General features: G+C 42.2%; 1 protein-coding gene across 1 annotated transcript in view; it reads left to right on the top strand.

Annotated features, from left to right (window-relative positions):
* ITGB5 (integrin subunit beta 5) overlaps window positions 1–24,493 on the top strand; it is a 111,962-nt gene that overhangs the window by 50,161 nt on the left and 37,308 nt on the right. The window contains exons 9-10 of the mRNA XM_024215832.2: window positions 4,370–4,504; window positions 12,891–13,320. Coding sequence (XP_024071600.1) covers window positions 4,370–4,504; window positions 12,891–13,320 — 565 coding nt within the window. The remainder of the gene's footprint in view (window positions 1–4,369; window positions 4,505–12,890; window positions 13,321–24,493) is intronic.

Raw genomic sequence — 24,493 nt, 5'->3', positions numbered from 1 at the left:
TTATAAAAGTATAACGAGTGAGGTGTTTTATGAATGCCTATGACACACTGGTGATTAATGTCATTGTGAATTGTATGTATTAACACTACATAAGTAATTATGAGGAGTCCTTGTGGCACCTTAGAGACTAACACATTTATTTGGGCATAAGCTTTCGTGGGCTAGAACCCACTTCATGGGATGCATGGAGTGGAAAATACAGTAGCAGGTATATATACATAGTACATGAAAAGATGGGAGTTGCCTTACCAAGTGGGGGGGTCAGTCTAACGAGACAATTCAATTAACAGTAGAGGAGGAAAAATCACTTTTGTAATGGTAATGAGGGTGGCCCATTTCAAACAGTTGACAAGAAGGTGTGAGTAACAATAGGGGGAAATTAGCATGGGGAAATTAGTTTTTGTAATGACCCATCCACTCCCAGTCTTTATTCAGGCCTAATTTGATGATGTCCAGTTTGCAAATTAATTCCAGTTCTGCAGTTTCACATTGGAGTCTGTTTTAGAAGTTTTTTTGTTGAAGAATTGCCACTTTTAAGTCTGTTATTGAGTGACCAGGGAGATTGAAGTGTTCTCCAACTGGTTTTTGAATGTTATAATTCCTGATGTCAGATTTGTGTCCATTTATTCTTTTGCGTAGAGACTGTCCGGTTTGGTGGCTGGCACATGATGGCATATATCACATTGGTAGATGTGCAGGTGAACGAGCCCCTGATGGTGTGGCTGATGTGGTTAGGTCCTATGATGGTGTCCCTTGAATAGATATGCGGACAGAGTTGGCATTGGGGTTTGTTGCAGGGTTTGGTTCCCAGGTTAGTATTTTTGTTGTGTGGTGTGTAGTAGCTGGTGAGTATTTGCTTCAGGGGCTGTCTGTAAGCGAGGACTGGCCTGTCTCCCAAGGTCTGTGAGAGTGAGGGATCGTCCTTCAGGATAGGTTGTAGATCCCAGTAATTATGGATACTCATGGATATTAGGCTTGTCAGTCTGTGCCCAAACAAAGGGGGAAATGGGTCTCTCCCAGACAGGAGGGAACATCACACCTGTCTCCTATGTAAATTAAGCTTCCTAGAATCAAAACCATGGAAGCCCCATGTGCGTACAGGGGGATGGGAAACCCACAGGAAGGGAAAAACAATATGAGGTCATCCTGCCACTTGAAACAAGGTCATTGAACTTTGGAAGATATAAGCAGAGACAGAAGGCCATTTTGACATCTATCATTAGACAGACACAAGGGAACAGAGCTGAGAAAGATAAGTCCTTCAACCAAGAGGGGGTTGACATCTTTGGGAACTGAATATAGGTGAGAAACCTGCGTAGGCAAAGTTCTTTCGAGTAGGAAGACCAGGGAAGCCAGCATCTTGCACTTCTGTCCTAACTGAGGGAAAGTCAGCCATGGCTAGGAAGAAGGAAGATTAGTGAGATTTCCCTCAATTCTTTCTCCCTCTCTGGTGCTTCCCTGTTTATTTTCCATATCAAAATTTCTCACTGGATTCCCACAACTGGATTCCCTCCACCTCTTGCTCTGCTTTTCCTACTCTCAATCTGGCGTCTCACAATCCAGCTGTGTTCTTTCTGCCTTGCACGTCACCTCCAGCCATCACATCTGTCTGTTACCTTGATGAAGCATGAGGTGTAATAGAACTTGGCTGGCTCTTCTATAGCCATAGCAGCTATGTAGTGTTGCTGATTTAAAAAACAACAACATGCCTTTGTCGGTAAGCTGAACAGATACATGCTTGGAAAAATCGACAGTGTTAGGTTCTAGCCTTGTTTATGCAGCATGAACATCAATAGGAATTATACACATGATAGAATGTGACCCAACAGTAACAGCAACAAGGCGCTATTTTTAGTCACTTTCCTAAACATCATGGTAAAGTCTAGCTGTATCTCAAACATGCTTCTACTGTTAGCCCTGATGGTTTTCACTTGGCAATCTCTTAGAAACCTTTGTGTTGCAGTGTCTCCTGTCTGATGAAGACTTTCCTTTGAAAAAGTTCTCAGTTATATCCCATGAGGTTTCCCCAGTACAACGATACATAGTAAAAGGGGGGATGGATGAAGGATATCATAGAATCCTAGAAATAAGAGAAAAGACCCCCTAAGCTATCTTGTGAGCAGCGCGGGGTTGTTCTCCCCAGTCTGCACTTCAGTGCTCTGTTCAGTCTGGTTTTAAATGAGTACACTGTTGAGAGTTCCCACCAGTCCCTTATGGGTATGTCTCCACTGCAAATAAAAGGTGTGTTCTTAACTCGATTTAGCTAACCCACATTAGCTAACTTGGGTTAAAATAGCCGTGCAGACAAGGCAACTCTGCATTTAACTGGGGTTAGTAGCTTGAGTTAGGAGCTCCAAGCTCATTTATAGGCTTTAACTGGAACTGCTAACCCAAGTTAAAAACAAACTTGCCATATCTTCACTGCTCTTCTAACCCAAGTTAGCTAATCTAAGAATAGACTTTTTTTCTCCTCAGTGTGTAGACATATCCTCAGAGACGATCAGAGTCTAGTAGCTATGGGGGCACCATAGAGCGTATACTTTTCCTGGCTTTTTGGGTACGTAAGATAGCACCAAGTGGTTAAATGATAGTTAGTAAAGGATGCTGGCTGGAGTATTCCAAGTGCTGATAGAAAAATGCCAAGACAGCTTTTCTCCAGCTCATTAAATAGACTCAGTCTTGATCAAGTGATAACTCAGTGTATTTACATTACTGATAGTTAGTCTCCCTTCTAGGATACAGCTGGCTGCTGAAATTTGCCCAGACCAGGAAGAGAGAGCACATTATTCTGACAGGTCAATGTTAATTTTTGTGAGATTAGTTTTAGGGGGAGTGGGTTGGCAGATGTGGGGGGAGTGCATTTGAACTTTATAGAAACATACTGTGTTCAGACTCCAAGTAGTAGAACCTCTGCAGGGGCTGTAATGTGAACCCATGAACCTGACAGCACAATCCAGACTCCAGACAGGAAATAGTTTCCTGTATTACAACATAGATATGGGAAGTGAGGGTTTTTTGTCTTGGGTTGTTTAGATTTGCATGGTCTAAACCAGTTTTTTCCCTGATGCTTTCCAAAAGTATTAGCCTTTTGCTAGCATTGCCTTTCAGTGTGAACACTGGGTTCATTAGCAGACTGATTGGACATGGTGTTAAGCCAGACTGGGTTGGAGAACCTACCAGAGCATTAGTAGAGCTGATCAAAAAAAAAAAAAAAATGTATGCACCAAAATATACCTCCTTGACAACATTTTTTTATTTAGATTTTTTCTGTTCAGAAAAAAACAAGAAACTTGGTTTCAAATTAGTATTTCAAAATGAAATGAACAGTTTGGTTTCAGTTTGACTTAAAAGGGGGAGAAAGGGCAGGAAGAAGAGTATAAGAGAGGGATGAGGAACCCTCCGCCAACCTCTCAAAACTGAAAATGGAAAAGAAACACAGTTCTTCAGTCTGAAATGTTCTGAAATGAAACAAAATGAAAATTTTCTTTTTAGTTCTCAACAAAAATTCCCATAGAAAACCTGACAACTTTCAACAGAAAAATTTTAAAGCTTGTCTGTTTTCCCCCCCTTCCCTCTGAGAAATATTTTCTCTGGAAAACTGTTGGTTTTCTGACCGGCATTGTTAATCAGTGAGCTAATACAGTACAATTGCTGGCATGATAATTCTGACTTGGTAAAGTTTTCCACACCCTTTCCACAGATGTAAATGACGTCTCAGGGTGCAAGAGAGTGAAGAATCAGGCCCTGTATTTTCATAACAGTAATTTTATACAGGAGAGTTATGGATGTTCAGGCAGATGCTGACCTTCTCCTCAGAGGTAGATAACAGAGCCCATTCATACTCTAGATCAGTTTTTCTTCCTGGCACAGAAATATCTGTTTTAAGATCTAATTACACATCTCTGTCTTCCAGTCACATTGTGCACAAACAATCCTCAGGTATATTAGTCTGTGATTTGAATATGCAGCATTATGGACACATGCACAGTACTGTCCTTGATCCACCATAAAACTTCCAACTTTGGGATACGAGCCATGTTTTATTAGTCCTTTACTTTCCAATGGAGAAAATACCTTTTGTGACTGTTTGACGATGACTAGCCTTTCTGTGAAGGAGTGGGTGCATGTGTGTGAATGGATAGCTGCCCACAATTCTAGCTGTGCTGGTCAAAAGCACACTGAGCTGATATAATGCTACTTACACATGTGTCTGCACGCGTGGTTTTCTTTAAAAAAAATTATATATATAGATGCCCAGCCACACTGAGCACAGTATAAGAACCTCAATAGACTAAGAAGAACCACATGCACAAGAAAGATTCCTGCTGATTTTAGTAATCTGATGGGTTTCTTTTCTGCTGATTTCTAGAGTATTCGGTCTAAAGTAGAACTGACCGTTTGGGACAATCCTGAGGATGTCAGCCTGACCTTCACAGCTACGTGCCAAGACGGTTTGTTGTATCCTGGACTCAGGAAGTGTGCAGATCTCCAGATCGGAGACACAGTAAGTTTGATTTTTGCATCTCCATTAGATGGGTTGTTATGATACTCTGTGATCTTGTGGGAGTCACTTCACTCTTCTTTGCCTAATGTTGCCCTCTATTAAGTGGATAATAATACTTGCCTTCCTCCTTTGGGCAACATATTAAGACCTAGTTAATGTTGAAATCCTCTGATGACAGTACCACAAAAGTGCTAAGAGATGGTGGCTTTGTGAGAAGTAAATCAATTCAAGGTCAGCTCTGACCTTGGAATGGGGGAAAACAGGCATCTTGTTTTCAATCACATGCATGGAGTTTTCTTGAGCATTTTATGGACTGTGAAAGGCAGGATTAGACTCTGATCCCAGGCATCTGTGTCATCTTCTTACCTTTTATTTCCTCAAATCTCTCTATCTCTTAGGTATTACAAATTTTATTGCGATCATATCTGAGATCCTTAGTCTTCTGTCTCTCCCAAAACGCACTCACCTACCAGTATTCCGTTTCAACAACCTTCTGCAGTATTTCAAAAAGTGAGAAGCGTACAAAAAGCTACTCACGCGTGGATGGCACTTTTATGTCATTTGGTGAATCTGAGATATAACTCAAGACGACACTGTAGGGTAAAAACACAGCTTGCCCCTAAATGCTAACATTATCCCATATTGGAATCTGTTGTGCGCTAATTAATAAATAGGAAAGTTTAGCTCTGCTTGTCTTAAAGTTGCACGTTTGTAAGATAAATGAGTTGATCAACTATGTCAAGTCTGTTTTCAGGACATTTAGGGAAATGTTGCAACATGATAAATTACTAGAAAAGACAAAGGATGAAACTTTTGGGCCAAAATCAGGATAAGATCAGGAAGATGGTTTTGTTTTCAGCTTTCAGTTCTCCTAGGAGGATTTAGTGGTTGGGTCTTTGGTCTTTTTCTTTCCTATTGACAATCCCCTGGGTGGACAGTAAGGCCTGCAGCATGGCATCTCCTGAGGAAATGATTGTCCTCTGGTAGCGAGAGATTGTTCTTGGATTCTTTCCAAGAATGACTTGACAGAACAAGGAGCAATGGTCTCAAGCTGCAGTGGGGGAGAACTAGGTTGGATATTAGGAAACACTATTTCACTAGGAGGGTGGTGAAGCACTGGAATGGGTTACCTAGGGAGGTGGTGGAATCTCCATCCTTAGAGGTTAAGGCCCGGCTTTACCAAGCACTGGCTGGGATGATTTAGTTGGGGTTGGTCCTGCTTTGAGCAGGGGGTTGGACTAGATGACCTCCTGAGGTCTCTTCTAACCCTAATCTTCTGTGATTCTATGATACTGTTTGGACATGATAGACTCAGTACCGTGCTACACAAATTTCAAGGGATAAACAGCCCTTAAGACATGTGTTGTCTTGGACTCGCTACTCTATATTAGTCTATTTCTATCTTGCATGCAAAACAGAAGGCTGAACTTCAGACAGCCAGATTGTCAGTGGGTATAAATCATCATGGAGCCATTGAAGGCAATGGAGCCAGGCCAGCTTACACCAGCAGAAAATCTTGCTCTCAGTGATATGTTTGTTGCACTGATGCATGGAGTAGCTGAATGCCATTACTCTATTTTCCTTATTTTAGAAGAATTACAGATTTTTCCTGAGGTTAAGAGTAAATCAGTGCTTGGAATGTTAAAATGCTTTGAAACAGGAATGATGTTACAAAAAATAAGAATCTTGGGGACTTGGACTGTTAATGAAAAGGATAGTTTCAGCATTTCTAGCTTATTTACCTGTTTTTTTTAATCAATGGACAAAATTCATCTCCGATTCAACTCCGCCAATATCAGCTGAGTTACACTGAGATGGATTTAGCCCATTGTGACTAAAATCTGTGTAGTCAAACTCAGACTGGCATTTCTGTTGTAAGAACGGGGTAGTGAGGGATGGGGAGGTACAGAGAATATTCCCTCTTTAATTTGAAGCTGCATATGAGACGCAACACTGTCAAAACATAGCAAAGGGCAGAAACAAGTTGTTCCATTTGTTGGAGTTGTTTTTTTGTTTTGCCAATTATTTTTGTGAAAAGGTCACATACCATCTTTGTACCAATCTCCAGCCATTCCCTTTTGTGTTACCCAGCTAAAGAAGTTGGCATGGAGCTGCTGCCACCCAGCCCATGACAGTTGGCACATTATTGAGTCTGGGAAAGACAAAAGAGGACCCCTGGAAAGACCTCTTGAGGCATTTTAAGGATCTTGAGACATGGGCCTTTTCAAACCTAGTGGCTTTCTGGGGAAATGAAAAACTGATCAATAGTCTTGTCTTCCTGGGTAGGGAGCTACCCAGGAAGACAACTATTCGGATTGTGGTAGTTAGAGATGGGATAATCAGATCATCTAATCCATCCTCTAGCAAAGATAGAGCTAAGGATAGAGCTCCCAGTGTATCATCTGATACTACGCTTGATCACGCTCACTATGGTTTGGCACATATGTTAAGGTCCCTTCAGCTGCCATCTCATCCCCAGAGTACTCTGCAGAAAGCATTTTGCATTATGGGTTATGACTTGTTGGATAAGTGCAGGAAGGTAAAAGGAAAGTAATAACACTCAACTTGCTGAGACTTAGTGAGCGACAGAGTTCCAAACATTAGGGGACGCAGCTTTCAGTGGTGTGTGGGATTCCTTTCTTTGCCATTTACAGGATTTTCTGGCACCTGCTTTTAGAGCAGCATGTTAGAATGGTAACACCAGGCTTCTGTGCAAGGACGTACATTTGGGTCTGAAAGTGACATACTTCACAGCAAAGTATAGTTGGGAGGCAGGAAGGGGTCTTCTGAATCATCAAGTTTTCCTCTGTTCATCCCTCCACCTCCTGATACCCTCCAGCTACACACTGTGGCCTTCTGTCTTCCCACTGCTCCCGTTTTACTGTTTCTTTTATCTCCTGTTGCCCCTTGCCACAGAACTCTCTCCTTGTCTGCATCCAACAACTGCCCTCTGTCATCTCCTTGAAACCCTCCATAAAGCCCACTCCTTCAAGCAATCCTTCCTCCTCCTCAATAATCTTCATGTCCTCCCTTTCTTGAACTGCTGCCCTGTGTCTTGTTTTGGATTTATCTTGTAAACTCTTAAAGGCAGGAAAACCCTCTGAGGCATACATTTGTATATGTTTGCAGTGTGCCAGGGTCTGTTTTATGGTGCCACTACTAAGGTTGCTCTGTCTTGGCACAGGGGTTGGCAATCTTAATGCAATGCACTGGCTAATTCCTGTAAGCAGTCTAGTGGTGTATAAGTAGTGAATAACTGTCCGTTTCCAGCTGAGTGTGACTCTCTGGGGAGATGGTCAGGGTTGCTCCATGTATCAGCCATAGGTTGTGGACATGGTCTCTCTTCCCTGCCGATTGAGTGCACAACCTCTCTGCAGAGATGCTAGCCCTTGCTGGCCCAGGAAGTGAGAGAGAAACTAGGAGAAAGCATCATAATTTTGGGGATAAGCTACAAACGGCAGGCAGCACAGCATGAGCATTTCCTACCCTGGACAGCGAGTCAGGCAGATTAGTAATGAGAAGCCCCCCTGACGTGAACAGAGCACTAATGGGTCTGCTGTAAGGCACAATTCTGTGTTGGATTGGATATAAGCTGGTAGGTCTCTGCCACCTTTAATTTTCATGCTTCTCTGCCTTCTCTCAATGACCCATTAGTGCTGTAAAGTTTGCCTCTCTGCAGAAAACTTGAAAGGGAACAACGGTCTTTGTAGCAGTGGAATTTCCCTCAATTCATGTTTGGGGCTACATCCTGCCCCAGTTAAAGTCAATGGTAAAATTCCCATTGACTTCAAAGGCAGCAGGATCTGGCTCTTAAAGCTGTAGGGAAACTTTCTTAAAAGAGGATAACGCTGGTATTGGGGTCCTAATCTGCTATGGTTTAATCCTAGAAGCACTGGTGTCAATCCATGTAATCCTGCTGGCTTTTCACTGATCCCTTTAGCTCAGTCTCTCTGATCTGATTTCCTCTGTAATTTAGCATTTTTTCTAGTCTCTGTAATCATTACAGGTCTTGGAAATCAGTCTCCCACCCCCGATCCCCTTTTTCCAAAGAAGGGACAGTATTGCTGCTGTTTCCATTAGGTGGAACTGGGTGCTGAAATTCCATTTTGCATGCTGCCGTTTGGCAAATAAGAACAGACCAGAGCAGATGTATTCCAATAGCAGCGAGAACTCAAGGTGACTCTTTAAAGGAGAAGGATCTTTTTTTTCCCTCTCTTTTTGTTGTGTGTCTTCAAAATAAACCCAAGAGACTGTAGTAGATAAGAGAAGGGTTTATTCAGAGGCCTGGAATGAAAATACTTTGTACTAACATAATGCCTTCCATGCAAAGATCTCAAAGTATTTTTTCCTCACCTGCTTGCATCCATCTGGACTGCGAGATGTGAAGCAGCACTCTGTGTTTGTTAGTAACAATAGCAGCTCCCTGCCGCCTATAAAAGGGCAAGACTTCTTCAATCTTCATAGTCCAAGTCATTGGCTGTAAGGTTTTCTTGGTTCTCAAGGAGAAAATCCCTCGCATTGACTGCAGCATCACAGAATGAATCGGGATGATGAGGTGCTACATAGAGAGAGAGAGAGAGAGAAACAAATTATAATAGAAGTATACATCTAAATACCAATAACATTGTGGAGACTTTGATAAAATTGTAGGACCGATTTCTCAAAACCTCAGGAGTTTGGGCCATATGATGCTTGCTAAATTTGCATATACAGCTATCATGATTCCATGTGCAAATCAGGAATTTGTGTTCACAACTGACCTGTTATACCCAATTTCCATATGCAGTTGTGGACATTATAAATACAAATTAATTATGAATCTGTGCAGTTTTGACTCCAACCCTGGATTCCTGAATATTTGTTAACCGTTGCCAGATTGTTACATTGATTCTTTAAATAGAATAGAATGGCTGCTCCAGTTAAAACTCCTTCCCACTTCACAGAAACCAGAGTGAGCAATAATGAAGAAAATTACCACTAACTGCTGGTGACTTTAATATTATTGCAAATCTTCTCTTTTATACTTGTGGCTTCTTTTAGAAGGAGCTGTCCACAAAAAATAAACATTTTGGTTAGTGGGTGACGTTTCTTGTATCTAAATGCAGGATAAACAGGTGAAGTTAGAGCTGGCTTCAGTTCAGATTTAAAATTGCTTTGTTACAAACAGTAATGCAAACAAGATATTTAAACCGCATGTTGCTTCCCAGGGACACCTGTATACTTATCAGGAGACTGAAACACTCCGCAGTTAGGCTTTAGCTTATTTTTTTGGCAATGCAATACATGCTAATGTGGTGTAGCTATTTGTCGTCCCCCAAACATGTGGAGAGTTTTTAAAATAAAAATAGACATTACTGTGGGGATCTATATTGTGCAGCTTGCTAAGATTAAATTTCTGTTTTATCCTTGTGCTCCTTTCACCTGGATCATACGATATGTTTAACCTCCCTCACCAAGCTAGAATGACGTTTATGGTATTTCAGGATGCAAGAACCCAGAGGACTTTGGCAATATCACAATTCTCAGCTCCAGGTGTTCTCACTAAACTCTTTAAAACTGAAACCTGCAATACTGTTTCAAAGGCATAAAAACAAACATCTTTTCTACCTCCACTGGAATGAAACCCAAAGTGCAGATCTGCCTGACAAAGGAACTATCTACAAACTGCACCTTCTTGCTCAACTAATCTGGCCCCTGTGTGAATTCAGAACTGCTTACTTCAGGACAAAAATAGGTTTGTGCCCCTATTAGCTGTGTTCACCCTACAATACCATGAGAGAGTGAGAGCTTGAGTCTGTTCTGGCTCATGCTCCAGCAAAAGAATTGTTAACTAGGATCCCATTGCAGGGCCAGATTCTGCCATGTGTTACACCTGCGAGGCCACAGTGAAGGCAGTGGGATTGAATAGGTGTAAGAGAAGGCAGCATTTGGCCGGTGGTATTTTTATTACTGGTGATGATGAAGAACATGAGAACATAGGACTCGAAGGGACCTCCTGGGTCATTGAGTTCATTCCCTGCTGTGGAAGGCAATCCTGTCATATAATCCCATTCATACATTTATAAAGATCCATCTTAAAACTGGTTAGATGAACAAGCCAGAAAGATCCCAGCTGGACTTTCAGATCCTATATCGGGGTCAACAACCTTTCAAAAGTGGTGTGCCAAGTCTTCATTTATTCACTCTAATTTAAGGTTTCGCATGCCAGTCATACATTTTAACATTTTTAGAAGGTCTCTTTCTATAAGTCTATAAGATATAACTAAACTATTGTTGTATGTAAAGTAAATAAGGTTTTCAAAATGTTTAAGAAGCTTCATTTAAAATTAAATTAAAATGCAGAGCCCCCCGGACCAGTGGCCAGAACCTGGGCAGTGTGAGTGCCACTGAAAATCAGCTTACACGCTGCCTTTGGCACGCGTGAGATAGGTTGCCTACCCCTGTCCTATATTATGTTTCAGGGCTGGAAATTAAAAAAACAAAACAAACCCTCTTTTGAGCACATTGGACACAGAATCACTCAGACAATAAACAGGACCATTCAAAGCCAGTTTTTAATCCTCTGTCTTCAGATAGAATCATAGAACTGTAGGACTGGAAGGGACCTTGAGAGGTCATCTAGTCCAGTCCCCTGCACTCGTGGGAGGACTAAGTATGATTATATCTAGACCATCTCTGACAGGCATTTGTGTAACCTGCTCTTAAAAATCTCCAATGACAGAGATTCCACAACCTCCCCTAGGCAATTTATTCCAGTGCTTAACCACCCTGACAGTTAGGAAGTTTTTCCTAATGTCCAACCTAAACTGTCCTTTCTGCAAGTTAAGCCCATTGCTTCTTGTCCTATCCTCAGAGGTTAAGGAGAACAATTTTTCTCCCTCCTCCTTGTAACAAACTTTTATGTTCTTGAAAACTGTTATCATGTCCCCTCTCAGTTTTCTCTTCTCCAGACTAAACAAACCCAATTTTTTCAATCTTCCCTCATAGGTCATGTTTTCTAGACCGTTAATCATTTTTGTTGCTCTTCTCTGGACTTTCTCTAATTTGTCCACATCTTTCCTGAAATGTGGTGCCCAGAACTGGACACAATACTCCAGCTGAGGAGTAATCAGCACGGAGTAGAGTGGAAGAATTACTTGTCATGTCTTGCTTACAACACTTCTGCTAATACATCCCAGAATGATGTTTGCTTTTTTTTGCAGCAGTGTTACACTGTTGACTCATATTTAGCTTGTGATCCACTATGACCCCCAGATCCCTTTACACGGTACTCCTTCCTAGGCAGTCATTTCCCATGTTGTATGTGTACAACTGATTGTTCCTTCCTAAATACAGTACTTTGCATTTGTCCTTATTGAATTTCATCCTATTTTACTTCAGACCATTTCTCCAGCTTGTCCAGATCATTTTGAATTTTAATCCTATTCTCCAAAGCACTTGCAACCCATCCCAGCTTGGTATTGTCCGTAAATTTTATAAGTGTAGTCTGTATGCCATTATCTAAATCATTGATGAAAATATTGAACAGAATTGGATCCAGAACTGATTGCTGCAGGACCCCACCTCATATGCCCTTCCGGCTTGACTGTGAACCACTGATAACTACTCTCTGGGAATGGTTTTCCAACCAGTTATGCACCCACCTTATAGTAGCTCCATCTAGGTTGTATTTCCCAAATTTGTTTATGAGATCATGCGAGACCATATCAAAAGCCTTACTAAAGTCAAGATATACCACATCAACCACTTCCCCCCATTCACAAGGCTTGTTACCCTGTCAAAGAAAGCTATTAGTATTAGGTTGGTTTGACACAATTTGTTCTTGACAAATCCCTGCAGACTGTTACTCATCATCTTCTTATCTTCTAGATGTTTGCAAATTGATTGCTTAATTATTTGCACCATTATCTTTCATGGTACTGAAGTTAAGCTGACTGGTCTGTAATTCCCCAGGTTGTCCTTATTTCAAGTAGAATCTTGCTTTTAAGTTCTGAAAAGTTTTTTGAATTCTAGAACCCATGAAATTCTTAGTCTCTTTAATTGTTAATTATTTGTATTACAATAGCATCTAGAGGCCTCAATTAACATCAGGGCCCCTCTGCACTAGGCAATGTACATACACATGGCAAAAGACAGTCCCTGCCTTGAAAAGTGTACAGTCTAACTAGACAAGAGCACCAAAGAGTTGGAAAGGGAAACAGTGGAGAGGTGATTTGCCCAAGGTTGCACGGCAGAGCTGGGACCCCAGGTCTCAAGTATTTCAAGCCACTACCCCTCCCACTGGACCATGCTGCCGTTTGATGTTTCAAAAGCTACAATTTAAGCTCCCCATTCATTCTTTTATTTATTTATTTATTTTGTTAAATGTCTCAATATTCCTCTTTAGGTTTCCTTTGAGGTGTCTGTCGAAGCTCGGAGCTGCCCTGCCGAGAACACCTCGCACACTTTCACCATAAAGCCAGCTGGGTTCCGGGACACTCTGGAGGTGGAGGTTGCTTACAACTGCACTTGTGGATGTATGAAGCAGATGGAACGGAACAGCAGCAAGTGCAGTGGGAATGGGACTTACACATGTGGATTATGTGAATGTGACTCAGGCTATTTGGGATCCAAGTGTGAATGTGAAGAGGGAGAGAGCGGGAACATGTATCAGAACATGTGCCGGGAGGCTGAAGGCAAACCTGTCTGCAGTGGCAGGGGGGAATGCAGCTGCAACCAGTGCATCTGCTACAAGAGTGAGTTTGGAAGGATCTACGGGTTGTTCTGTGAGTGCAATGACTTCTCCTGTGCCAGATACAAGGGTGTCCTCTGTTCAGGTGAGTGTGCATCCCTCTCTGCACTTCTTCTCATTCAAAAGCTGTTACCATCTACTGAATCTCCTGTGATTGATTGGCTGAGAAATGATTTTAGATTACCCCAGCATGCTTCGTAGGCTGGTACTTGCAAATTGCCATGTGTTCTTTCCATGTTGAGATTTGTGCTCTTCCTTCTACACAGGATTGACAATTTCCCAGGAAAAACTAGTTTAGGACAGGGTGCAGGTAAATACCGGCTTAAACCCAGTTTAAACTGGAAAAAATAATTGCATCACTGTTTAGCAAGCATAGAATGAATCTTTTCAAACTTTGGATATACACCGCTACCTCAATATAACGCCACCCGATATAACACAAATTTGGATATAACGCGGTAAAGCAGTGCTCCGGGGGGGCGGGGCTGCGCACTCTGGTGGATCAAAGCAATTTCAATATAACACAGTTTCACCTATAATGCGGTAAGATTTTTTTGGCTCCCGAGGACAGCGTTATATCGAGGTAGAGGTGTAGTCATTCAGAACTGAAGCATTAACTCGGTCTGTCAACTACCTCAAAATTGGTCTCTTGCTACAGAATGCTGCACGGCCAAATGGCCCGGGACTGATAGTCTGAAACCCTGCATGCCTCTTATTGCTTAATGCTTCAAGCCTACAACTCTGCATTATTGTCCATTTCATATCATTGAATGTTTTCGACTTTCACTTATATAATTATGAAAACCGAGATATGAGTCATGACATATATAACTTCCTTGAGAAAATACCAAACCAAAATGTATACAGACATTCAGTATTATAATTACATATATTAGTATTCCGCAGTTTTACTTTTTGTTTGGACTGCCCTAAATTAATCTCTGAATCTACTGTCGTATGTAATTTGAATATGTAACTGTCGTATGTAACCACAATTTGAATATGTAACTAAAACTAAGTGTAAGGTGGTGTGTATTAACAAAACAGTTTTTAAAATAGAAGCTGTCTTAAACTGGGACTAAGTACCGTAGTTTTTCCGGGGGCAGCATAAACCATTGTTTTAGCTGGTAAAAATGACCTCTGGTAAATATCATGCCATCTCTGCTTCTAGGTTTGTTTAAAAAATGAGATCTAGAAAGAAACTCTCACTGTGATAATGAATAGAATGTGTTGTCTATAAGAACTGGGCTTTCATTGGCACTGGCAAAGAAGGTAGAACGAACTGTACTCTCCAAATTGGGACTTTCTCCAAGATCCCTGGGGAATCAGAAGTCTGGGTTGGTTGAGTTGGGTTGGTTTTGATTGGCCATCTGTTGCTGGTTTTGCATCTTTGATTAGCTGAGCCTTTCCCTTATTAGTCCAGAGGGTTAGCAGAAGCCATTTTGACTTCCTCTCCTGCACAGCCTTTTGTCTTTGAAATGCTCTGTCCCCTTTATGACTGCAATCAGCAATTGCTTCTATTCTGTGCATGTCTACACACGGTTCTTGCAGACAGTGAATCACACCTGGTGTGAGAGGTTCAGTTAGGCACAGAGTGAGAGATCTCACCTCCCTGAGAGCCTGGCTTCTCTCATCTCTTCCTGTCTCTCTTTTCATTGTCCTTAGCTGAGGAGCTTGAATCAGCCTGCTAATTATATCCTCAGCTGGGCCAAATGAGGACCTTGCACAGTGCACAGAGTGTTGAGTCAGCCTTAGGCTACTCTCACCCTGTCACAGAAACATTCTGCTTATAGACCTTTGCTCTCATTCTGGAATTCTTTAGTTAAGACCCTTTGCAGGGAGAAGCAGAAGCAGCTCATATGAATCTCTCTGTGTATTGCTGTTAACTTTATGATTTTTTAAAAATCGGTACGACTTCATGCCATTCAGCTGACTACTGACTACAATGTGTACAATGGCATCTTCATCCTAAAGGAGCCCCCAAGACTTCACAAACTGTATCATATACAATTGGGGGCCTGGCATCCTCCACTGAAATGCAGCTACCTCTGGATCAGAACACAGCTGCTATTGAATAGAACAAAACAACGCAAAGAGAATCACTTATTCCCCCGAGTATCCTGCCTCAGGGATCTTGCCAGCTGCAACGGGGAAGATGAATACAGTATCCAATCAAAACTGAAGTGGGAGTTTTAAATAGGAAGAATACAATTGTCCAAACAGAAGAGTCTTGCCAATTCTCATGGTTTTGTCATGAGACTCATGCTAATTATTGTTTTCCTTAAAGCTCCAGCTCCTGGAGTCAAGTAGATATGTGCTGATTTGAGCCTTTAGTCTTTTAAAAAAAAAAAGTGCCCTCATGGCTGTGGAAAAAGCTTCAAAATGTGACTCCAGTCCACCCTAATGACTCAAAAAGTGGAAGGTAAATGAAAAGAACACCAAATCTATTCTTTTACACAACCTCATGATTTTAAAGCCAACCTCATGATTTTTGGTGAGCCTGACTCATGATTTTTGAACATTTGGGGTTAGCAATATTGCAGAGAAGCTGGTCAGGACACTGTAGCTCATGTTCTTTTCCTGCCCCCCCCCCCCCAAAAAGTGTGTGTGTGGGGGTCTTGGTTCTAAAAGATAGCACCTTCATTAGCATACACTGTCCTCCATAGAATCATGCTGGGGCTTTTCTCCATTCATGATGTATGTTCCAATCACCAGCACCACATTAAGCCTATAATGCAAAGTGTTACCATACTTTATTTATTTGTAGGCTATGCTAATGCTATTCTGGGTCTTCTCCAGTGCACAGAGCTTCCCTGATCTGGCTCAGCTGTAGAGCCAGGACTCCCTTGCTAAACTAAACTAGCTAGCAATCATGTCTTTACGCTGCTGTTTTTGACTAAGGTTGCTATTTAAAGGCTGAGTGGGAAGTGTATAGTCTCTTGGGCAGCTTTCTCAGATCGGAGCGTGAAAGCTGGCTTTGAGTTTTTCCATGTGGTGTCTTACTTATTCCTGTGGCAGGATCCAATACTATTGGCAGGCTACGAATATGCAAGGCACGCAGCTTACGTTGCGGTTTGCAAATAAATTTGGTGCCTCTAAAATGGACTCTGCCCCATATTCTGCTCAGTCACCTTTGGGGATCTTGGATTTGTTTGGGTTTTTAACTCACATACCAATGCCTTTGTATGTCTAACCACTGAATTGTCGGGATAGCTCAGCACTTTACTCTGTTCAGACCGTGACTGTTATTTGGATCTTTTAGCAATTTGTTGGATTGGAGAACATGCTGTATAGTGTTAGACTCAAAGAACTCTATCTATGTAGTTTAGGAAAGAGAAGGTCAAGGCAATGGTTCCCAAACTTTTTACTAAGGTGACCCACCCATTGCATTTTTCTTTTTGGGGGGACCCACCATTACCTATATATTGTGCATGCGTGTGTAACTACCATTTACTTTTTTTTTTTTATTCTAACACCAAAGAAAAAAAGAAAAACACAAAATTATGTGCTTTCCACAGTGCTAGCACTCCAGCCCAAGTCCTCTGCCCAGTTCCCTCCAGCGCCCTTGTTCTCACTTTCCCAGCCCCTGTGAATAGAGAGCTCTGATGCCTGCTGCTCCCCGGTAGTTTGAGGTCATCACTCCTTTAAGTGAGAGTGGAAGACAGGCTACAACAAAACACCAGAAAACACAGAGCCTCCGGGCTCTCTCTGTCCTGGAGAGAATTAGCCAGTCAAAGATCCTTTCATGTTTGAGAGGCCTAACTGAAACCCGGCTCCCCACTCCAGGCATTGCGACCTACCACACAGGGTCTCAGCACCACTCAGGATTGGCCCAGCTGCCTCTCTGTCATGATGAAGGGGTGGCTGGGCCAAACCTGAGTAGAGCTGCAACGTGCCAGGACGCAACACCATTCACTCATATTTGGCCCGACTGCTCCTCCATCATGATGGAGGGGCAGCTGGATCAATACCCTTTCCCCCAAGCAGCCCTGGTGGGCAGGAGCGCTCCCGGAGCATGCACAGTGTGAAAGTGACATGGGGGGGTCAGTGACAGGGAACTTGCCTAGATATATACTGCAATCCACTGGTGGGTTAGGACCCACCGTTTGGGAAACACTGGGTTAACTGGAGACTCGGTTACAGTCTGTAAATACCTACCTGAGGAACAAATATTTAATAATGGGCTCTTTAGTCTAGCAGACAAAGTTATAACAAGATCCAATGGCAAGAAGTTGAAGCCAGACAAATTCAGACTGGAAATAAGGCGTACATTTTTAACAGTAAGGGGAATTAACCAAGGGAAAAATTTACCACGGGCTGTGGTGAATTTTCCATTACTGGCAATTCTTAAATTAAGATTGGATGTTTTTCTAAAAGGCTTGCTCCAGTTTAAACAGGAATTATTTTGGAGAAGTTCTCTGCCCTGTGTTGTACAGGAAGTCATACTAGATGATCACATTGGTTCCTTCTGGCCTTAGAATCTATGAATCTATGTTTTTATTAGATTTTCCTGTGCTTGTATTAGAGTCATTGGCACCTTCCTCTAGAAAAATGAAGTTAAAAAGATAAATGGGAAAAAAAGGTTGTTCCCGCCCCCCCCACCAATATTTGTGTTCACAGGCTTTGCTCATATTGGCTCACCCCAATCAGCAGTTTAGTCATCTCCTGTCATACTCTCTGGAATCCTTTGCACCCTTGTGCACCATAGGAAGTACCACAAGATCAAAGGGAGATGGGCCTATAAAGTGCTTCTGGCATCTCGACCAGCAGCCAAGTGGTTTTGGATTGTGGGGTTTTAAACAGTTCTAAAAACAGATTTAAAAATATAAAAATCTTCAGACCTTTATTATATTTGTATTGCTGTAATGTCTAAAGCTCTAACTGAGATCAGGATCCCATTGTGCTACACACTGTTCATATACATAATAAAAGACAGTTCCTGCCCTGAAGACCAGGGAAAATAGAGGCAGAGAGGTGAAGAGACCTGCTCAAGGTCACACACCTGTTCAGTGGCAGAGCTGGAAATAGAGCCCATGTCTGTCAAGTCCCATTCCACTGGCCTGTTCACTGACTTGCCTGCCCTCCAGTACTGTATCCCAACCAGCAACTAATCTGGGACACTTCTACATCTTTTTCGCTTTAAACTGTGGATGGGCCTGATTGAAAACCCCAGTCTTGAATGAACAGGTCCGACCTTTGGGGAAGTCACAGCCCAGTTTTGCGGTGGGACAATCTCTGGTATCCCTGGATCTAACATCCCCAAACTCTTTCAGGTAATGAATGTCTTGATCTAAACTTTGTGGCTTGGGCCCACCTCTCCTCCTCATTATTACTTTAATAGAATAATGACTAGTAAACAAAACAGCAAAGATTTTAATGGGATCTATTAGTAAGAAATGACCTTTTAGTCTCTCAGTTTGAGACGATTGGGAGCTGCACAGCACGGAGCTCAATACTGTGGTCAGTGGGGGAGCTCTCTCCTGTCTCCATTTGTAAGTATCTTCCATGAGCCTGCATGCCAAAGCCTCATTCCCTATGGATAACTCACTTTAAGAAACACCCTTAGCTTCCTCCTCAGTCATTACAAAGAGCTATGTTGCACCTCCTGTTCTTTTCACCGTTTCCAGTGCAGAAACTGCTGGGCACAGAAGTGTATGTAGGTTCTCTTTCCATGCAGCAAAATGAGTGGATGAGTTATATGGAGGTTGGATGGGACCCATTTTAAAGGGAAACAAGAACGTCACTACTCTAGATGTAGAACTGGAACATCATAGGCTGGCTTGTCTCATGCATCTGAATATATGTCCCCCACTAAACAAGGTGACAGTCATGTGATTACCCAAGATATTATGCCTATTCCTGTAAATAGCCAGACCATTGAGAGGCAGTTCAGTACTGTGTCTCCCTGAAGAATGGCTGCGAAAATAATTCACTGGCATTATGATGCACTATAACTGTTGACTAAGATTGCTTCCAGCTATTTACAAACCAGCGACATTGTTCCACTGTTTCCTGAGTCCAAGAATAGCTGTTTTAAACCACAGTTGAATGATTCCTGGAGAGGAGGCATAGAATGCTTTGTATAACTGCCGCTGTCCCCAAAACACAAGAGACAGACAAACAATATTTCACTGGAAGTCTGTTTTTTCCCTTGAAAAATGAATCAGTTGATTATTGAAATGAGGAATGTACCACACCTAGATTAAACAGGAAGTTGCTGTTTCCTAAATCCACTGATGGTCTGCTTGTGCTCTTCTCTTGAAAGAGCATCATATTGCCCTGACAGATTTAGACAGACATCTGTCACTGGATGCTGAAAATAGACAAGCTTTCTGAAAACAGCACGGTGGTGCACATCATGCTGGGAAATGCACAACTCTCTTCAGATCTGTAACGTTTTGATTGCTATGTGGGGAAGGAAAAAGAATATTCCTATGATTTTTTAAATAGCCACGCTAATCTGTTACTTGCAGTGTCTGCTGTATTTTAGTAGTAGCTTTATGGAAAATCACTTCAAACTCATGCTGTTTAATCAGTTCCTTGCTATCCCGTGCTCCCGGTCTGTTTGTTGTAGCTTCCTGTTGTCTGTAACCTTATACATAGTTTGTAAACCCGTCAGGACAAGGGCCGTCTCTTTTGTTATCTTTGTACTGTGCCTATCACAACAGGGCGGCGCCTCTAAGCAGGAATGTAGTACAAATGAAGAAGAATAATGTTGATATAAACTCTAAACTGGTTCTCCCACAACCTGACATAGAACTTACTCGTATGAGGAATTAGTGGGCCTGTGGGATCAGGAATTTATAGTCTAGCCTGTCCTTTTAAAAAAGTCGAGCAGACTCTGTGGTTTATCAAGCATTTTGCTAATATTAATTAATCATGGTGACACCATCCTAACTATTGTGAAACTTAATTATTGTAACTATTGTTGATAACCTGAGGCACAAAGAAGTTAAATGATATATCTGTGGATCGAACTAGGAATCCTGACTTCTACTTCTGTGTGCTAACCACTAGACCACACTGCCTCTCAAGAGCAGATGCAATGTGAGAAGATACCATGTATGTGGGAATAAAGCACCATGGGTAAAATATGTAAAAGCCCTTAAAGGTCCATTTTCAATAGTGATTTAGGAATCCAAGTCAGCAGATTACATGTGTATTTAGCCACTAACAGGGGCTGGCTTTGTGTGTGATGCAGCAATAGCCACCTACCCAAGGACTAGATCCTTAGAGGTGCTGAGAATCAGCAGATCCTTGGCAATGTTTTGTTTTGAGTTCTTTTTTATTTTATTAAAAAGGGAAGAACTGGAAGTGACCCAGACATTTTAAACCAGGCAAAGCAAATTTTTTGTTTTTAAACAAACTCTTCAATTAGAAATCTAACTCCTAGTTGCTGTAATTCAGTTTCTGGTGCCCTAATCCCTGGCTCCATGATATTTGTTAACCCGGCCCTTCCAGGAGATCCAACAGGAAGGTGCACTGCTTAGCTCGGAATGGGATCCCAGTTATCCCTGGTACCTTGGTTATGCAATAGAGAGGGTAAGGTGTTGGCCAAACACTGCAATACCAGCTCTTGGCACTGATATTGTGGGTGGCATTTCTTCCCTGGAGCAGGCATTGTGATACCAGCAGTGAGGCCTGCTATCATGCTAATTACCACAATCCTAGACACTTCCTATAGCCTTATTCATCCATTGTGGTGTGGGTGGTTATTTGTATTGAGGTTGCACTAGGAGCCCCAGTCATGCATCAAGACCCCATTGTGCTATGCACTGTACAAGCAACAAAAAGTTCCCTGTTCTAAAGACCTGACAATCCAAGTACCATAGTGCAATTCCACTGATTTTAGGTCATTGATTTACTGGGTCAAAACCAAACCTGCATTCTGTTACAAATCAGAGTCTGCAATTTCAAACATGCCATTATACATTTTCCAGTGCAGGGCTCCCTCTTAGAAAGGCTTCTTAATTATCCTGGATATAAGCTGCCAAACTCCCACTCCCAACTCCAGTGACATCTCTTGATAAGCATTTTTGTAGACCTTTGCCTTCACTGCTAACAAGGGTGTGTCTTTTACCTCAAGATAACTAATGTATGCATGTGAGCTTTCCTGAGGTAAAAACACAGTGAAGGCAAGGCTCTGTGAGTTGACTGTGAGATAAGTTAGGCAAGCTCAGTCCTAGGCGGGGATATAGGGCTGACCTCACCATGGCTTGTTTACAATGCCACTTTTGTTGGTATAATATGTCGCTCAGGGATATGAAAAAACCACACCCCTGAGCGACATGAGCTACATCGACAGAAGCGCCGGTGTGGACAGCGCTATGTCACGGGGGGAGGGTGCGGGGGTGTTTCTCCCACCGACGTAGCTACCATCACTTGTGGAGGTGGTTTTATTATGTCGATGGGAGAGCTCTCTCCTGGTGGCATAGAGACACAAGCGATCTTACAGGGGTGCAGCTCCGTCAGTACAGCTGTGCCACTGCAAGCTCCCTAGTGTAGACAAACCCCTAGATTACTTCACAATAAACCTAGAGTGCTTTGTCCTCACTGTGTTTTAACCCCAGGATAGCTCATGCACATTAGTTACCCTGAGGTAAAAAAGCACAGCATTTTTATCAGCGAAGACATAGGTGGTACCAAGCTCTGACATTCCAGACAATTGGCTTCCATTAATACAGACAGGACGGCAGTTCATCTGCCCTATGTTCACACCTCTTCGCTAAAGCAGAATGAACCTTCAGACCAGCAGTCCTCAACCAGGAGTCCGGGGGCCCCTGGGGAGCCGCAAGCAGGTTTCAGGGGTTCTGCCAAAATAAACCAGAGAGGAGGGCCAGCGTTAGACTCACTCCTGCCCAGGGCTGAAGCCCAAGCCCAAGCAATTTAGCTTCGCAGAGCCCCCTGTGGCATAGGGTCCTGGGCAGTTGCTCTGCTTGCTACCCCCTGGTTTTTAATCTACTGAAAAACAGTTGTGGCACAAGTGGGGGGGGGCTCAGAAAGAAAAAGATTGAGAACTCCTGCTTCAGACTATTTTTACCTAAATACTTTAAACACGGGTGTGTAAAGTTAAGCACATGCACTGAAAGTAAGTTACCTAAATAACACGTGTTCATTCCTGACAGCTCTGGGTGTCCAATACCTCTGAAAATGAGGCCACTTTTGCTGAGGGGCCTAATTTTAGTTTGAAAATTAAGTTTGAAAATTTCAGCCTAGAATTCTGGTAGGCTTAAAAAGGAATCACAGCCACTGTAAACATTGTATGTAATAACTTGTAGGGTGTGGGTTATGAGTTTGGGATTTTTGAGGGGAAAGCAAGAGAGCTTGTTTATACTTTGCGTCTGATGACTCCGATGTTTGGGAGCTTTCCAAAGCCAATTTAGGGCATGTCAGAACGGGACACTGCGCCCTGTGTATGAAAGAGGCATTCATAAGGGAATGAAGCCTAAACCACACTTTTAATGTTTTTGTCATGTCAACATTTTTTTTTTTCCTTTTTCGTTCTTGCAAAAGAGTATAAGCAAAGTCCCAAGGTTAATGCAGTGCATTGAATGGAAAACCTGGAGATAACTGGGAAAGACAAAAAGGCTACTAGAGACATGGGTGTAGAAGTTAAAAATAGTCTTTTGATTCGGACAGAATATTGTTTAAAGTATTCCGAAATGTTATGATTGTGCTGTGGCTGCAGATGCCATGCTATAAAGATGAATCATGCAGCTGTGGGGTAAAAAGTGCCCTGTCTCTTTAATTGCTGCTACTGAAGTTCATATGTAGCCTATACTTTCACATTATGTGTAATTCTGCAGCAATTACAGGAGGTTGAAGATAGAGTGCTGAGCAGGAGCACCCAAATGATATGAAATCTTTTGAGGCTCAGTTTGATGATTAAAGCTGAGAGTCACTGTACTGTTGTTCCTAAACTGTCACAAGACTATTGAGCAATCCTTTGACACCAGCTGTTCGGTTAGAGATCACAGCCCAAATCATTAGCAGCAGTTTGAAGGCTCCTGATGTGCCATTCAAACAGTGGTTGTTTGTGGTGGTTATAAGGGTTAGGGGGAAGGGAGGGCAGTTGGGGAAGGTTGAACTCAAACACTCTCTGGGTCAGATGTGCATTTATTAGGGAGGTTTATAGTACTGTGGGTTTCTCTAGATCTCTCTCTCTCTCCTGCCCTGAGCTGCAGAACCACAAATGGCAGCAGGAGACAATGGGAAATGTGGGTTGCAAAGTGAAGATGAGGAGCTAGATTCAGATCACCGTTACGGTGGTATATGCTTGGAAGATGCTTTCCTTACTGATTCCTCCACTAGCAGCACCTCTCTTCTCCCCTTCTTCATCATGCAAGCCTGCTGGTTGATTCAGATAGGGTTACTCTTGAAGGCTATAGTATAGGAACTGACATCGTGGATCAGACTAAAGCTCCATCTAGTCCAGTGTCCTGTCTCTGACAGTGGCCGGCACCAAAGGCCTCAGAGGAAGGTGCAAGGAACCCTGCAGTAGCAGTTATGGGATAATCTACCTCCAGGGACAGTTGTTTCCTAACTCCCAGTAGTGAGAGGTTGGCTTAGGCTATTCAAAACATAAGGCTTTATATCCATTTCAGAGCTCTTGGGATTTTTTAATGGTTATTATTATCATCACTCTAGATAGTCTTGTTTACCTTATAAATGCCAAGCCCTTTTTTGAATCTTCATTAACACCTTGTCACAATGAGTTCCACAAACAAATCATGTGCTGTATAAAAACTTATTTCCTTTCCCCACTTTTAAAATGTACTTTTCACTTTTGAGCTTCAGACATGAATTGTTCTAAAGAAAAATGTTGTTATGAGAATTTTTTGGGGGATGAAAAAAAAAATCTAAATTGAAAATGGTGACAGCAACTTGTGTTAAGGTAGAAAAAGTACAGTCCTGTTATTTTCCAAACAGGGCTGAAATTGGTGGTGGAATCTGAATTTACTAAACCAAGCGTCGCAGTGTTACTTTGTGAAGATCATATACAAAGATAGCAAGTTCCTTCTGTATGGAGAAATATAGAACCAGCATAGAGAAAATTCCTGTTCTCCTTCATCTGTCTTACATTTTTGTTCAACAAATAAAGATGCAGTAAGCTAGGTCTGACTTAGTGAAAGTTTCCATTTTTGGAGATCTTGGCATGAACTCTAGCACACTTTGAATTCTACAGTGCTTTTAAAAATTACCTCTTTTTATTTGTATGTTCTCAATTTATTCATGTTGGACGTATGGATAAATGTGAG

The sequence above is a fragment of the Terrapene carolina genome, unplaced genomic scaffold (assembly GCF_002925995.2).
Source record: "Terrapene carolina triunguis isolate 2854851 unplaced genomic scaffold, T_m_triunguis-2.0 Scaffold62, whole genome shotgun sequence".
In the NCBI taxonomy this organism is placed as follows: domain Eukaryota; kingdom Metazoa; phylum Chordata; order Testudines; family Emydidae; genus Terrapene; species Terrapene triunguis.
The sequence above is the reverse complement of the archived record's forward strand: the minus strand, read 5'-3'. Positions and strand labels throughout refer to the sequence as shown.